Genomic DNA, 18,163 nt, shown 5'->3' with positions numbered 1-18,163 from the left:
CTCATTGCTCTAAACATAGAGAAAAAAAAAAAAAAAGCAAGATGGAAAGACTAAAATGCCTCTACAAGACAACTTTGGTTTTTTTTTTTTTTTTTTTTTTTTTTTTTTTTTATCTCAATGGTATGTTCATCATTTTATTGTATAACAAAAATCAAATTACCATAAAACCCTTGAACATAAAACTATTTTTTTCCTATAAGGTTACTTTGGTCATTATACTACTTTTAAAAAGACAAAATGACCTTTGTGCCCTTAATGAAGCTAGAAAAGACATATGTGTCCTTACAAAAAGACTATAATACCCCTCATCCATTGCCTTTTGTTTTATATAGATAAGGGCAAAATGGGCAAAACATTGTGGATCGTCCACAATGTTTTTCAGACGCATTTTAGATTTATTTACTAAATTTTTGACATGTACTTCACTGTAGGTCAAATAATGTTTTTAGCAAAAAAAAAAATATATATAAGCTTTTCCAACATGTTTTTTGACAAAAAAATCCTAATCATAAATCGAAAAGCGTATGCATTCTTTTAATTAAATAAATATAGCACAATCTATCTGAGTAAATGAAAAAAAAAAATGTTAACATGTTTATTTGACTCACTTCGTTGCTACGTCAAATTTTTCTTACAGTGAAATAATGAATATATAGGTGCTGTCAACATGTATTTTAACATTAAGAAAAAAAAATATATAATTATGCATCAAAAAATCGATGTTTATATATAATGAAATAAAATGAGGATTGTATACATTAATAAATATAAAAATAGAGTTGTTAATGCAATGTTATATGTAGGGTCTCAAATGCGTTTAATTGAGACAATATTGCGAGTGTGTTTAATTGTTTCGTGATTCTCTTAATTAAGAAACATCAAGACATTGTTTATGTTAAATGAAATAAATCTTATAATGTATGAACCAATCAACTGAGAAATAATTACTAATGCCAATCAAATTCTAAAATAAAAAGATAATCATTCTCATAAAAATAAAAGATAGATAAGTATGATATTTAACCCCAACTTTTTTCTTTAATGCACACATTTTTTTTTATCTTAAAGGTCACTTTTTCTTACCAAGAACAAATAATTTTTTATGTTTATAAACACCTCATGAAAATAAAGTGTATTTATATAAAATATAAAAAGTATTATAGATGAATTACAATAATCTTTTTGAAACATTAAATACATACAAAATAATTAAAAAAAAGATATATAAAAAATCAGAGAGAGAAGGGATATTAATTTATATATAAATTAAAAAAACTACTTAAAAAATACATATTAAAAAGAGAAGGGTCAGACGCTGCTATGCTTAGCAAACTAGGTTCACTTGTGGTCCTTTATCTTTTTATTTGTAACATGTTTTCCACCCCAATTTTTTTAAAAAATAAGGTAGGTGACGTGTCGCGTATTTTTTCCCAAATTTCGGCCAAAAAGATGGTTGAAAAATCAAGAGTTTTTGTTTTTTGACCGAAAACTCATTTTTTAAAAAAACTATTTTGACCCAAAATACCTATAAAACACCCTATACACCTTGATAAACTCATATGTTGTATCAAATAACCCAAAAACCAGTCTATGAACCTATAATCAACTCGAAACCAAAAGGCTTTCCAAGCTCAGATCTACCATTTCAGGTGTTGGGAAGGCTAAATAACACCTAGTAAGACTCTCCTCATCGAATGGAATCCATTGATATCAAGATCGATCTTTTTTAAGCCTAAATCAGTGTCTATCAAGACTTTCTTTCTCCATAACCAGAATCCAGTAACTTTCTCTCCCCTCTCTCAAACTAGAGACTGAGAAATTTCAAAAACCAAGGGGATTGAAAAACTAAATTGGAAAGTATAAGGATTAAACTAAACTTTTTTCTCAAACTTTAAGGGTGCCACATATTTTCTCTGTCCTTTTTACTTTGGTCCTTTATCTTTTATTTTTTTTCATTCCTCAACAATTTAACTTAAATTAGCCTTTCATTCGGTCATAAAATGGCGCAATTGAAAAAAAAAAGAGAGAAAAGTTTGTATGCTAATATAAAAAAGTGTGACTTTTGCATGGAAAAAAAAAAAAAATATATATATATATATATATATATAATATATATATATATATATATATATATTGTTAGTACTAGGGGTGTTATGGTCCGCTTCGGTTCGGTTTTAACCCAAAAATTTAACCAAACTGAAAAATAATAGTCCCTGTTAATATAACCCGAACCGAGAACCGGTTCAAACCGAATCGGTTTTGTTTGGTTCGGGTCAGTTTTTAGCATCCAAAACCAGAAAAACCGAAACATTTTTGTTGATGCCGTTGTATACCTTAATCTGGGCTTTGTGTCAATGAAGGAACGAGATGGTGTACTACATCTTCGATAGATTGCCATTTAGGATGAATCTAAGGCTTCCATAAAGCAACAAAAAGTATTTGATTGAGAAGCAACTGAAGTGGACCAATCGCATAGACACGAGGAAACAGGGAGTAAAAGGCATTCAGGACCTTTTGCTCCAAAGCATCAAAAGTATGGAAAATAACGGCAGAATCTTCAAAAGCCCTCTCAGCACATTCCACGCAGAAGTTAAACATATAATCATTTGGATATGTTGTTCGAACAAAACTTGGAAGGTCCCTTAACTTTAAATCTCCCATTCCTAGGATCCAATCCACCACTTTGTCCAAGTAGCCATTTGTTAGAAAGCTCTCATCTGCAAACAAAAATGAACGTACATATATCTTTTAGTAACTGAATAAAAGTGGCTGCAGAAACAGAGAAAATAGGGTTATGGGAAAAGGAAGGGGGGAAGGGGGGGAAGAGAGGGGGGCGGCTATTAGGGTTATGAGAAAAAGGAAGGGGGAAAGAGAGGGGGGGAGGGGGGAAAAGGAGGGGGGCGACTGCTGTGAGGGATTAGGGTATTTAGTTTTAGGGTTAGGGTTTTCTTTTTTATACTTTTTTTTTAGATATAATTAAACCGGTTTGGTTTGGTCCGGCTCAATCGGTTTAAGCTTTTTTAAACCGGACCCGAACCGGACCGGTCGGTTTTTTTTATTTTTTAATCGGTTTATTCAGTTTTTTTTATCGGTTCGGTTTTTTTTCGGTTAATTTTTTCTCGGTTTTTTCGGTTTAATCGGTTGGTCGGCTATTTTGAACACCCTTAATTAGTACAAAAGGTATTGTGATGGATGAAGTTAAGTTTAAGGTTAAAAAAGAGTGGCCTTCACCTAAAACGATAAGTGAGGTAAGAAGTTTTCATAAATTTGCTAGTTTTTATAGAAGGTTTGTGAAAGATTTTTGTACAATAGTTGCTCTATTAATTAAAACTGTAAAGAAAACAACATATTTTAAATGAAAAACTAAATAAGAGAAGGCTTTTAATTTGTTAAGAGAAAAAATTATTTCGGCTTCATTACTTGCTTTGACTACCTTTATAAAATTTTTAAGATTAAATGTGATGATTTAGTTAAAGGTATTGAATTTGTTTTAATGGAGGGTAAAAGACATATCCTATTTCAGTATAAAGCTTAATAGTGCAACTCTAAATTATCCAACATAATAAAAAGAATTATATGTATTATTGAGGACTTTGAAGACTTGGCAACATTTTCTTTGGCCTAAGAAGTTTGTGATTCATTTGAATCACTAATCTTTGAGACATCTAAAAAGTCAAGGTAAGTTGAATTGTAGACATGCCAGGTGAGTGAGATTTATTGATATATTCTCATATGTCATCAATCATTGTAATGTTTTCCTTGTAGTGGTTGTTGCGTTAGCATACAAACTTTTCTTTTTAAACATATCACGAATTTGTCTTAAATAATTTATATGTCCATCTAATTCTTTACTGTAATTCAATGTATTATCAAAATAAACAACTACAAACCTACCAATAAATACACACAATATATAGTTTATCAGTCTCATAAAAATACTAAACGCATTAGTAAATTTAAAAGGCGTGACTAACCACTCATATATACCATATTTAAATGGTGAAATTAATATTTTTCATTAACCAAAAAATTAATCACCATCATTTTTGTAATATTTCTATATAATTGTATTTTAAATTTAACTATCCTTTTTTTAAATAATATCAAATTTTCAAATTTGTAGATGGTGTTTGTAATTTTATATTATCTCAAGAGGGTTATTGTAATTTCTTCCACTCAAAAAATGGAAACGAGCTTCACTTATTATATAGTTATCCATATTTACTAATATGGAGATTTTCTTTAATTGGATTGCTAGAACTCAGCTGTGAAGTGACCCAATTTTGCTAAAACGTATCTAAAATTCGAGATAATACTGCTATATACACACACTTAGATTTGAATTTCTCATACGCAGCATTGCCATACAGGGAAAAAGGCTTTAAAAAAATTGCATTTGGGATTCCTCTTGCCTTCCATTGCATGTAGATTTTCTCGTTTTTGCTTCGTGTCTTGCTCTTCTGTCTCCAAATCATTTCTGAACTCTTTAAAAGCAATCTTACTCTCTATTTCTCTCAGAACCCTTTAATCAAACCCTTTTATTTTTTAAAATCTTGAGAAGAAGAACACTGTTTTGTTCTTCTTCTTCTTATTATTATTATTGTAAAATTGTGATATTTCTTGATTTTAAGATCAGGAGGTATTTGAAGAAGTTATCGGTCACTTCTTTTCATGAGTAATACTTGATATCTGAAGAGAATCACATACATGCTGAGAATTTAGAGTGATCATCTCCAAATACCAATAGGTAAATTTTCTCCTTAGTTACATTTTGTGTAGAGAAAAGTTTAAGTCATGACCGTATTCTCTTATTATTTCTCTAGCCTTTGTAAGAGCTTGGATCTTGATTTCCCAAAAATGTCTAAGGAATTTTGGGTTTCTTAAAATTATTTTCTCACTTATTTAGTTGATCATTTGAAATTTTAATAGTATTCGTTTCTTTCTCTATTTTTTTTATTTAATTAGATTTTGTAAAATAATGGATTCAAACCTCAAAACACACACACACACATATATTATTGCTTGGAAAAAGGTGGGTATATCTAATATATAAAAAATAATCTTACAAATCAGATTAATCTCATCATAATTATGAATATAGCCTAATTTAATTTGGGTCCCTTAATTTATTTAAAAAAGAATATTTGATGCGCATTCTAATTTGATCTAAGAAAGATAATGTTTTTTCTTCATCAAATTTTAAATAATTTGGAAATTTTACTTGTCGGTGGGATATTTAATTTCAGACGTAACTACTCAGACATGACTTTCACTATCAAGTTAAATCACTAGCAGGGTGTTGGGCTAAAAAAGATCCTCACCCAACCCGATCGGGTTGAAAGTCAAGACAGGTGATAGGTTTGGGTTTGGGTTTACATAAAAACCTGGTTGGCTGATTTAATGGCGAAGGATTTTATTTTTGTTGTTAGCAAAAACAAATTAAATTAGGGATTCATTAGAAGCAAAAAAAGAAATACTTAAAATTTATATAATCTTTGCATATATTTTACTTACTTAAAAAGCAAACCAATAAGATTAGTGCTCAAAATAGTGAGTGTCGGGGAGAAAAACAGGTGTTTTTGACAAGCAGAAATGGATTCGAGCAAAAAAAACAGAAAAATGAGCATCAACCGTAACGCTCCAATCATTATTACTCGGTACAGCAATAGCTACAAGGTTTTTTCTGTACTTCAGTTCTTGTTCCGTATTTGGACGTTAACATTGAAACTCTCCCACGAAGAAGATTACAGCAATCAACAAATGAAATGGAAACAAATCAAGATGATTTTGTGTTTTTACACCGATGCTATTTTTGTTTCTGGCTAGCTAGCTTATGGTGGTTACTATTCTGATTATTATTGTTGTTGTTATTGTTTCTGTTTCAGATACTTTCTTGCGTACCAAAAACACAAATTCTTGAAGCAAAACCAGGGTTCTTGAAATCTAGAAACATGGCTTATAAGTTAAGGGCTAGAAAACAAAAGAGACCGTACGTCAGCTGTGATGATGATGATGATGATGATGATGGACATGAAAGTGATTCTAGCAGGAGAATGGATCCTGATTTTACCAGGAACGTTAGACCGCGAAGATGTAACACTCTGATTACTGAAAGTGCGGAGCAGAGAAGGGCGGGTCGCCCTCCTAAGAGGACGAGGAAATCAACTCCTTCAGCCGGAGAAGCAAGTACTTCCGGCAGCAAACCTGCAGAATATGTAGCGAGAACTATAATGTCATGGTTGATAGACCATGGCATGATCATCGAGAACGAGAAGATTTATTATGTTGCTGATAGAGAGGGGGATTCGGATGATCGCAAACAAAGCAAAAGGGAGGTGCTGATGAAGGGAAGAGCAAGAAGAGAGGGTGTACAGTGTGAGTGCTGCAATGAAGTTATGACAGTGTGGGATTTTGAGACCCATGCCGGGAGTGTTTTACAAAGGCCATATGAACATATCCATGTTGCTCGAAGCAACAGCTCCCTCTTGCAGTGTCAGTTTGAAGTTTGGCAGAGCAATGTAGAGGTGGAGCGGCGAACCTTTAATGAGATTGTTCCCCGTAATGGCGCCTCCGATAAACACGATGATGCTTGCCTGATTTGTGCAGATGGAGGGGACTTGATCTGTTGTGAAAAGTGTTGGTCCACTTCCCATCTCAAATGTATGGGGTTGGAAGTAAGTAAATTTTCTTGACATGATAAGTTTTTTTCGAAGAAGTAAAAATCATTGCTCCTCTGTTTTTAATGTAATTTTTTCAATTTTTTATTAATTGCAGAGGATTCCCCAAGGAGATTGGATTTGTCCCTACTGTGTGTGCAAGCACTGTTATAAAAACGACAAAGACCTGCAAACTTGCTATCAATGTGATAAAAAATGTATGTACTTTCCTATCATTTCCTGATTTTTTTTTAAAAGATTCTAAATTCTTGTAGTCACTAATGACGCTGTATCCTTGCTGTCATAGATCATTGGCAGTGTTTAGTTAGCAATAAGGAGTTGGATCTTAATGCCAGTGGCGAAACCTTAGCATGTGATTCTCACTGCGGAGAGGTATATATTTCAACACAATTAGCTTTTCTTTCAATTTCCTTAACAATTACCATTTTATCGTTAAGAATATGTAAGATTAACCCAACACATTAACATTTAAGACTTGTCATCTTGAGATTTGAATTGATCTTGAGCTTTATTCAAAGGTTTACGAGAAGCTTCAGAGCCTCGTAGGTGTGAAACATGAGTTAGAAGGGGGGTTCTGTTGGACTCTCCTCCAGCGGATGGAGCCAGACAGCTTGGACTTCAGGGATCTTCATTTAATCACCGAATGCAATTCAAAAATTGCATTGGCCTGGGAGGTGCTGGACGAATGTTTTACGACAATCATTGATCGGAATACGCAGATCAATGTAGTTCAGAGTGTGGCTTATAGTCGAGGGTGAGCCCTTTTCCCATTGTATTTATGTTTAAGCTCCTCGTACAGTTGTGTTCATACGGTTGTTTAACACTTCCCAGCCTCGTAACATTTTTTTCTTTTGTTTTACATGTTGTGTGATATACATAAATACTGATGCAAGAACTTCCCTATAACATGATCACTTTTGCTATTTACGTTCATAAGGAATTCCTCAGAAGTCAAAACATATGAAAAACCCAAGAAATAAAGACTGATATTTCTGTCTTTTCAGATCGAACCTCAACAGGATAAATTTTCGAGGCTTTTATACTGCGATCCTGGAGAAGAACGATGACATCATTTCAGCTGCAACTATAAGGTATCTTCATTTGTCGGAAACAAATTACACATGTTGTTCTTTGTGCAACTATCAGCAAAATACATACGTAGGATATGGTTAACTTGAAATGTTTGCTCCGTCCTTCTGCAGGGTGCATGGGACCGATTTGGCTGAGATGCCTTTCATTGGAACTCGGCACTTGTATAGGCAAAACGGGATGTCAAGAATGTTACTGGTTACTCTTGAATCTGTAAGTTCTCATGTGAAATTCTCTACTCTCTGAAAGCAATTATCCACATTCTCATTCGTCTTGATTAAGAGCTTCCAAAAGTAATTTCTGTTAACTGCTTCACATAAATTATAGCAAGTTCGGTCAAAACCTGGAACTTTCACATCTGTTTTATTTTTTAAGTGCTCATTTAGAAAAAGAAAAAAAAAACCATGGAGAAAAACTATGTGATCGAACTAGGTTGGTCTCAATTCTGCCCATCACGCTATTTTATGCTACAACCTTAAGCAAATCACAGAGAAAAAGCAGTTTTCAGTCAATGTACTCTCTTCTCTTTTCTGTCATTTACAATTTCAGAATTCAGATTGTAGCTGATGCATGTTATGCTCTCAGCTGCTAAAATATATGGTTCAATTTGTACTCATCATTAAAGCCTTCTGTTTATATTATAATTTTAGTATCTGACCACGTTGCTACTTCTGATTTAATTTCCAGATTTTTTCAGTTATGGGGGTTGAGCATCTGATCATCCCATCAGTCCAGGAGCTCACTGAGATGTGGGAGGGGAAATGCGGGTTCTCCCCCGTTGAGGATGTTGTTAGCCAAAAGATCACCGACTGGAACACCCTCACGTTTCCAAGTGCAGTCAGGCTGCAAAAGGCCCTTCTCAGCACCCCACCTAGTAGTCCTTCTGCAGTCATGAATGCGGACGGGGGCGTGGATGTGGATGAGGGTGTGGATATGGTCAGTGATAACTGTGCAAAACTAGCTGGTCTAGATTTAAACCATGAATATACTGAATCTGGAGATGAAGAGGCAGAAGACAAGTGACATAATATTGTGCAGTTTAATCAAAACCAGGGACCTGATTTTTTTGGCCATTTAAAGGATTGTTTCAAGGCCAGATCCTTCTGTTCTAGACTGCTATTAGATTTCAGGTTTTTGTGCTGTGAAATGTCTCTTGCGTTGTTGTCTTAGTCTTGCTGGATTTAGGATTAGTTCATCTGCTGGATGTTAACTTGCAAGCTTGGAGACACCCTTGCTGGTGCTCATGAACTACATTTTGATTATCTGCTACTAAAAACTTAAATTTCGAATTGTCTATCTCATTGATTATCATTATTTCAATATCAAATTTATGAAAATTAGCGCCCCGTTGGTAATTGAAATTAAAACCCAGGATCTCATTCCCTATACCACTAAAGTTTTTTCGATGTCTTAATTAAATAGTATTCCTGAAAACGCACATCCAGAATTACCTCCTTGAAGTGTCCAACAAATCATCTTCATGGTGGATCATCTCATGTGGATGAAACAAGGTCCAACAAATATTTTCGATACGAAAGTTTCAAGCATTAGTACCTATACTTTTGTTTTTTTATCAAGCAAAGTTGCACCATCAACACCACTTGGTAATACGGTATAATGCAAGTCCTCCAGAAATTTCTTCAAAATTCTTATTTTATTTCGCATTCAACTTAAATCACGAGTAACCATCAGTTTGCAAATTACCTTAGTGTTATTTAGCAAAAGCGCAATTGAAAATGTTGCAATGCAAGAAGAAATATGGTTTGACAAGCCAACAGTTCAAGGGATCCATTAAAAATTGGAAGATAAAGGTAAAGTCTGAAAAACATCCCTCGAAAGAAACGCAAAAACACCAAGGAAAACAGGTTGGAAATTTCAAAGAATTAAAAAAAAAAAAAAAAACACAAATTTTCAGGTATTAGCTAATCTTGAGCAATGCCCTTTGCATAATAGAAATCATTTATCTAGTTCAAAAACAAATATTTTGAGAACCCTCAAGTGAAAACGCATAACCAGTAGATTCTTGAAAGTCTACTGAGAAATATGAAGTGAAGGAAAACACGTGATGCATTCATTTTCTTAAGACAGTGGAAGGAGGGAGGAGGGGAATAGGAAGACCTAATATAACCTGGAGGTAACTGGTATTGAAGGATCTAAAATCCCTGATATTGAGGCAGATTAATTTGGTTTGTAAACAAGATTAATGGCACAAAAGGATCAATATGCTAGATTGGAACTCACACTTAATTGTTGCTGTTGTTCTTGAGAAAATTCATCATAGAATGATAGCCTCTAAAATCTTGAAGGGATGAAAATAATATAATATTCATTTAGTATAAAAAGCTCGGATGTTACAGTTAATTCCATCTCAGCAGACGACTAACCGATGATCAACAGGCCAGACAAATGACGCAGCAGAAAGTTGAAGGTAACAGGTTCAGTAATAATTAATCACCTGAACTCTATGAGAGTGACAAAAGTGTCGTTCCTGCAGAAGTGCATGGCTGGAAAAAGAAAATTTCAGAAACACATTGGATTAAAATTCCAAATTGAGACAATTAAAGACAACATAATTTTGGTAGCAGTTTCCGCTTTGTCTATGGTCCCATGTCAAGCTTCACAATACGGCAATCTCTTTACATATGCTAATTTGATTGTCCACAATCTAGCAAAGCCTTCCGAACTAATAAATTTGATAATTTTTCAAATTGTTCATAATACAACGATCTGCTCACGGATACAATTAATCCAAAATACTTCTAATTATTCATAATCTGACAATCCTTTTAATTGTTATACATCTAGCAATCTCCTCATGGATGCTAATAGATCCAACAATCCTACTGATTACTCACAATTTAATAATCCTTTCATGAATGTTGATTAATTTAATAATATTTTTATTGATTGTTCACAAATAATTCCTTCATGAATACTAATAAATTTGACAATCATCGACAATCCTTCAGTTTATCAACAATCCAGTAATCCCTTTATGGATGATAATTACTCTAATAATTCTTCCGATTGTTCACAATCCGGCAATTCATTTATGAATACCAATTAATCCAACAAACCCAATTATAACTTGCATAACTTAACATAAACTTGTTGAAATGAGTATAAAACATCTGATTTTGTGAGACTTAAATGCTCTTGAGGTGAATTTCCAATGGTTCCTTTTCTTCCTTCCTATTTGACTGAACCCTCCTCTTCATTTTCTTATTTCCTTTTTTCTCTTAATTTTGTGTTTAATACACTTAATCCTCACAAACTCTCAAGACTTGTTCTAAGGATTTTTATTACTTTTTTCTAGAATTTTCTACAAGTTTCTCTCATTCACTTAATTGTGAAGCCAGCTAGCTTGCTAGCTAGCAAGCACCAATTAATGCCACTTGCAACATTAATTGGTGTCAATTATTTTGGCACTAATTGGTGCAACTTGCCACTCTCACTTGTGCCTTGTCTTTTACATGGATGTTTGCCTATAAATAGGCAATGCATCCAAGCTTATTAGACACACCACAAGAGAGAAATAAGAGAGAAGAAGAGGAGAATGAGAGAGGGAAAGTAATCCCACAAAGTTGTGAGGTATTTCTGAGGAGAGTAAGTGAGGTGTTTTTTCTCCTAGTAAAAAGATTTCAGTTGTTCTCCTATTAGTAGAGAGAGGTTGTAATTCTCACATTACTTAGTAAAATCCTAATATATTTGCTCATGGACATAGCCAACTTAGGTGAACCAAGTAAATTCTTGTGTCTCATTTCTCATTTTATCATATCATTTACCTTTTATCTTGTCAAGTTTGCATGACAGTATCCTAACAGTGGTATTAAAGCCTTCTTGGTTGGCGTTGTTAACACACAAAAGTTATTCGTGCATACGGTTACTATTCATGTCTACGAAACTATTCACCTATACGACACTATTCATTCATATGGTACTGTTCACATACATTACTGTTGGCGTATATAGAAAGTCAGTGCGGTGATTAAATACAGTCTAGGAATTTCTATCTAAGGAGATTGGGTTTTAAGCGGGACTGTTTGTGACCCTTCCAATCTTTCCTAGAACATACTTAGTGAAGTATTATTCACACGATACTATTTCTATATATGTTACAAATTTGTGAAACGGTGATAGCTGAATAGATCAAGGTGAATAAAATGGCAGCAAAGTACAAGATTGAGAGGTTCAAGGGGAGAAATTTCTCACTATGGAAAATAAGAATCAAGACAGTCTTAAGGAAAGACAATTGCTTGGCAGCAATTGGGGATCGGCCCGTGGAGATCAATGATAATGTAAAATGAAATGAGATGGATGGCAATGCTATTGCTAACATACATTTAGCATTAGCCAATGAAGTATTATCAAGTGTGGCGGAGAAGAAAACATCTAAGGAGATATGAGAGACTCTAACAAAGCTATACAAGTTCAAGTCTTTTCACAATAAAATTTTCTTAAAGCGAAGACTTTATATCCTTTGAATGGCAAAAACCACAATGGTGACTGACCACATCAACACAATAAGAACTCCATTTTCACAACTCACGATGATGGGTCAATAAATAGAGAAAAATAAACGTGTAGAGCTTCTACTTCAAAGTATTCTTGATTCATATGATCAGTTTATTATCAACTTGACTAATAATATCCTCTCAGACTATTTAGTCTTCGATAATGTTGTAGCTACTATCTTGGAAGAAGAAAATAGGTGCAAAAATAAAGGAGATAGAAATAGTTCAAACCAAGTAGAGGCATTGTTGGTGTCAAGAGGAAGATCAATAGAGCATAGCTTCAGTGGGAGTCAAAGGCAGGGGAGGTCCAAATCAAGAAGTAAGAAGATTGTGAAATGCTACAACCATGGTTGTTAAAAATGCGTTTTAACTCGTAAAATCGTCCGATTTTACGAGTTAAAACACCAAAAACGTTTAGAATCGGGGTTAAAACTCGAAAACCAGCAAAATCGGGTTGACTCGGTCAAACTCGCATAAAAACGGTCTGACTCGGAAAAAACGTTAAAATCGGACCGTGTTAACGAGTTAAGAAAAATTTTCACTTTCTCGGTTTCTCCACTGTTTCACTGTAACTTTGACAAAAACACAGAGTAATTACAACTCTCACACAGTCACTGAGTCACACTCTCCCAGACTCCCTTTCTCCCCTTTTCCCTTTCCCCTTTCCCCAGCAAATTCAAAAATCACTCCCCCGATCCGGAGCGTCTCGCCAAGGACGAAGGTAAGAATTGATTCCCAATCCCAAGCTTTGTTTTTTCTGTGTAATGGTGCTGATTAGAGACAAAATATCTAGGAATTATGTGCTGCATTATTTAGGATTATCTAGATTCTAGGCTTCTGGGCATTCTACATTTCTACTTTGATGTTGGAGTGCTGGGTATTTTTTTGGAAGGGGAGTTGTGCTGCATTATCTAGGATTATCTAGGATTCTGGATCTGTGTTTGATCTTACTGCTTTGGTGTTGCAGATTCTGCAATTTTGTATAGACAACGAAGCATTCCAGCCAAGAAAAGTCTGCTGCATTCTTGTATGAACGTGGAAACTCCTTGTAAGTTCATTGCCAAGGCACTTCCATGGATCTGGTTTTCTTTTTCCATCAGTAGCTTTTTTCCTGTTTGTGTTTTTAATTTATCCAGTCAAGTTCATTGTTTTACTAGCTAGTAGGGCCTTGAAATATTATATTATCGTTGAAATTTAAGAGTCCAAGACGTGTTGATGAAATGCATGTATCTGTTGATAAGCAAGATATCTCTACTGTTAATTATATTAAAATTTTCAAGGCATCCCATTTTCTCATCCTTCGAGAAGTTGAAATCCCGACTGCTAGCCCTTGCAGTTTCATCTTTACCACTAACTATTTATGGCATTTTTTTTTTTATTAATTTCAATGCAAAAAAGAGGATTACAATACTGCATTTTCCTTTACCTCTGCTACTTTAAGAGTAATTTCAATCCTGTTATGATCATCTTTCGAATCATGCAGTACTTTGTGCTGACCTTTATTCCCCATGAAGAACTGGCTTTTTTGTGGCACTATGAACTAATTCTCTGTGTTCATGAACCATGACATCCAAGAAGTGTAATTAGCTTAGTCATACACGGCATCAGCTATCACCATTTTAGATTTTACAACAGAACTATTTTAATACATATATATGTTTGGCCTTCTGGAATTAAGCACGAGGAAATTTTCATTATTGTAGGATACAATGATTGTATAGAAAGACAATAGGAAAAGACCATGGAAATTTTCATTTTTTTTTACTCGTCAAATAAGTTCTGCTAACATTTAAAATTCCTTTCCAGCATCATTCATGCCCTCGTGAAACACATCATCTCTTGTTTTCAGCTTCTGTGAAACATGGAGTCCCGGGGCCTTGTAGCTTCAGGCTGGCAACTATTGTCCACGTGAATTCTGTACAACATCTTTCTTTATCTGGCAAATTGGCCGATTAGCATACAAAATAAAACAGAAAGGAGAATTAACTGTGAAGAATTTTTTTTAAAAAAAAACACTAAAAGAGGAGCCAAGTTTGACTTTCTACAATACAAATTCTTACATTCAACTTTCATGCTGTAGATTTATTGTGAGATCTGAGATTCCATACTTTCTAAGTATTTTCTTTTGTTTTTATTTGTTGACTTTGTAGACAGAGACGTTTTCTTCTGACTGCTTTCCCTATACATGCCATGCAAATGTGTGCTGAATAGTTGATTTGCAATCACTTTTTGTTTCTATTTCTCTTGTTGATTTGCAAGTTGTGCTGAATAGTTGCTTTTTTTTTTTATTCTTGAACTGCAGGTTTCATGGCATCTAAAAAAACTAACAGTGGCAATAGACTTGATGTGGGATGGAAATATGGTATAGATGTTGATAAGAATTCAAGAAGAGTGCAGTGCAAGTATTGTCAGAAAATTATCAGTGGAGGTATTTACCGTTTCAAGCATCATTTGGCTTGCACTCGAAAGGATGTTGAGCCATGCCAACAAGTACCGGAAGATGTAAAGAAGATGATGTTGAATGTTTTGGTGAAAAATCAAGAAGCAGCTGAGAAAAAAAGAAAGGCTTTCCAATATATTGGAAAAGATGAAGATAATGATGAAGGGAATGAAATTACCTCAGTGGACAAAGGAAAAAGAGTAGCAAGTGGGAGTGGAAGTACACAAACCACCATCAATCAGCTGCTAAAAAGGGATGTTAGAGAAGAAGCATGTCGACAAATTGCAAGATTTTTCTACACCAGTGCAATTCCATTTAACTGTGTAAAAAACCCTGAATTTGTTAAGGCACTTGAATTGGTTGCAAAGCATGGGCCAGGTTTTAAGCCTCCATCTTACCATGATATTAGAGAGAAGTATTTGAAGCAAGAAATAGATCACACAATCAACTTGCTTGAGGAGTACAAGGTAGAATGGAAAAAAACAGGTTGCTCAATAATGTCTGATGGATGGACTGATAAGAAAAGACGTTCTATTTGCAACTTCTTGGTTAATAGTCCTAAAGGGACAATTTTTTTATCATCGGTAGATACCTCAAATATATCCAAGACTGCTGATAAGGTATTTGAGATGTTGGATGCTATTGTGGAGAGGATTGGAGAGGAAAATGTGGTGCAAGTAGTCACTGACAATGCTGCAAATTATAAGGCAGCAGGGCAATTATTGATGGGAAAAAGAAAAACATTGTTTTGGACACCATGTGCTGCCCATTGTATTGACTTGATATTGGAAGATTTTGAGAAGAAACTAGAGGTCCATCAAGTAACTATTGCTAATGGGAGGAGAATCACCTCATACATATATTCAAGAACTATTCTCATTTCCATGCTCAGACACTTTACAAAAGGAAAGGATTTGATTAGGCCTGCTGCCACTAGATTTGCTACTGCATACTTAACTCTTGGATGTTTGAGTGATTGTAAGATACAATTGATGACAATGTTTACTTCCACCCAATGGAGGTCATGTAGGTTTTCAAAAACAGAAGAAGGGAAGCGAATTCAAAGTTGTGTTTTGGACAGCAAGTTTTGGCATGATGTTACTACATGTATTAAGGCAGCATATCCTTTGATAAAAGTTCTTCGATTAGTTGATTCAGATGAAAAACCAGCTATGGGTTTTATATATGAAGCAATGGATCAAGCAAAAGAGAAGATACAAGTGAATTTTGGTTCTGTGAAAAAAAGGTATTGATTATATATATTGCTAATTATTTATTTACTACTATCAATTTATTATAATGTTTACCAGCTAGGTCATATAATGTTGATGATAATATTCTTATTTTTTTTTATTCAACTTCATAGACCTTTACATGCAACAGCATATTATTTGAATCCTCATTATCATTATAATTCTAATTTTAAAGTTAATGCCAACATTAAAATTGGATTATATCAATGCTTAGAAAGGATGGTGCCCGATGCAAGTGAAAGGTGTAAAATTGACTTGCAACTCGATTCATTCAAGGATGCAAGTGGGTTGTTCGGTATTGAGGCTGCCAAGATAACAAGGGATAAAAAGACTCCAGCTAAATGGTGGGATTCTTATGGGGATGAATGTCCAGAGCTACAAAAATTTGCAATTCGAGTTTTAAGCTTGACTTGTAGTTCATCTGGATGCGAGCGAAACTGGAGTGCATTTGAGATGGTAAGTTTTTTCCTTTTTAATTTTAATGTTTTTATATTTTATAAGAATCTTATATGGTATTAATTTGAATTTCTTACATAGGTTCATACAAAACGAAGAAATCGTTTGCACCAGAAAAAAATGAATGACTTGGTATTTGTAATGTGCAATCTGAAATTAAATGATAACCAAGTCAAAAGGCAAGCTAATGATTTTGGTGAAGTTTTTGATCATCTCTCATCTGATGATGATTGGATAACCGAGGGAGAGAAACATGATGGTTCATCCAACTTTGACTTGCTTGGTGTCATTGATAGTGCAACACGAAGGAAAAACGGCAAAGAAGATGAAAGTGATGATGAAGAAAATCTTAATGATGCTGGGATGGAGTGTCATGGAACTGAAGATGATTTAGAGATTCAGAATGATGTCAATCCAAATCATTCAAGGAGCTTGGAGTTAAATATTGTTGACAATATTGGTGTTGGTCCTGGTACTAGTAGTAGCACTAGTGTTCCTAATATCGGTGTTGGTACTAGTAGTAGCAGTAATAATCCTTTAGATGGTAATGATTTTGATGACTGTTTTAGGAATAATGAGGGAGACAAAGGTAATGAGGGTGTGTTTAGTTTACATGACACACCTACAGACTGTTTGTTTTAGATGTGTTAACTTTTAGTTATTGAAATACTATGGACATGTATGAATTATGTATTTTAAGATATTTGGATATTTGTATTGTTTATTTTACTTTTATTTGAATTATGTATTTTAAGATGTTTGGATATTTGTATTGTTTATTTTACTTGTATTGTATTTGAATTATGTATTTTAAGATGTTTGGATGTTTATTTTGCGATTTTACGATTTTAGTTAAAATATTTTACTTGCGATTTTACGATTTTTAGTTAAAAAATTTTACTTCCGATTTTACGATTTTACGATTCGAGTTTACGAGTCGAGTTTATATTGTATGTTCCGTGTCGTGTCAAAAAAGCGTTTTTGACAACCTTGGCTACAACCGTGGCAAAAAAGGGCACTTCAAAAAGGATTGTTGGTTTAAAAATGATATAGAGAATACTATAGAGTCATCAAAACCTTAAGGATATGTTACAAGCACCTCAGAAGATGGAAATGTTTTATTTAGTGAAGCAACGGCAATCTCTACAAATAGAGAAGAGCTCATTAAGGTCTAGCTAATGGATTTAGGAGCAACATGGCATATGACTCCTAATCGAGATTCGTTTCATACATATTGTCGCACCTGACATCGCGGCGGCCTTAAAAATTTGAATTTTTGAAAAAAAATAGATTTTTGTCATCTTATTCTTTGATAGGGAATGATCTTGTTTAAGGAGTTGCCACCTAGTATTATAGTCACTAGGAACCCTAACTGGTCAACAGAGATTTCATGGTTCGGGACTAGTTACGTAAAAGAGAAGATATTATCACTCATTAAACGTCCTGCCTGAGGCAGGTTGCATTGCTAGTTTCGTCTTAAATTGCTAAATGTTTATTAGTTTACACTATGATAATTTGTTTATAATATTCTTGACTCTGGCGCCAGTAAATATTCAACAACGGATACTTCCAACTCTGGCGTTGGTAAATATCACGTAGCTATAAAATAAATTAGATCAATATTTTTTATTCCCGACTCTAGCGCCAATGAATAAATAAATAAAAATAAATTTATTTTTACGCATGCACATATTTTTATTTTTTCTAGCTAAATAAAACAAAATACAACGAATA

At 34.0% G+C, this 18,163-nt stretch overlaps 2 protein-coding genes across 3 annotated transcripts; both read left to right on the top strand.

Annotated features, from left to right (window-relative positions):
- The first annotated feature begins 5,464 nt into the window (after window positions 1-5,464).
- LOC118039086 (increased DNA methylation 1) lies at window positions 5,465-9,051 on the top strand. 2 transcript variants are annotated; one of them, XM_073407203.1, is made up of 8 exons: window positions 5,465-5,676; window positions 5,886-6,674; window positions 6,775-6,874; window positions 6,964-7,049; window positions 7,196-7,431; window positions 7,682-7,768; window positions 7,880-7,979; window positions 8,454-9,051. In XM_073407203.1, exons 1-8 carry the CDS (start codon window positions 5,593-5,595, stop codon window positions 8,787-8,789), a joined length of 1,818 nt encoding a protein of 605 aa, XP_073263304.1. In that variant the 5' UTR covers window positions 5,465-5,592; the 3' UTR covers window positions 8,790-9,051. The 2 variants fall into 2 exon arrangements, with proteins under 2 accessions (XP_073263304.1, XP_034901571.2); XM_035045680.2 differs by having other exon boundaries at window positions 5,467-5,657; window positions 8,454-9,050.
- Window positions 9,052-14,141: 5,090 nt separating this feature from the next.
- Window positions 14,142-17,071, top strand: LOC118039187 (uncharacterized). The gene is made up of 5 exons (XM_073412709.1): window positions 14,142-14,169; window positions 14,583-14,708; window positions 14,904-15,966; window positions 16,192-16,429; window positions 16,673-17,071. The coding sequence occupies exons 1-5, from the start codon at window positions 14,142-14,144 to the stop codon at window positions 17,069-17,071; spliced, it is 1,854 nt and encodes a 617-aa protein (XP_073268810.1).
- The last annotated feature ends 1,092 nt before the right edge of the window (window positions 17,072-18,163 follow it).

Source organism: Populus alba, chromosome 1 (genome assembly GCF_005239225.2).
Source record: "Populus alba chromosome 1, ASM523922v2, whole genome shotgun sequence".
In the NCBI taxonomy this organism is placed as follows: Eukaryota; Viridiplantae; Streptophyta; class Magnoliopsida; order Malpighiales; family Salicaceae; genus Populus; species Populus alba.
This window is presented reverse-complemented; position numbering and strand designations above follow the sequence as displayed.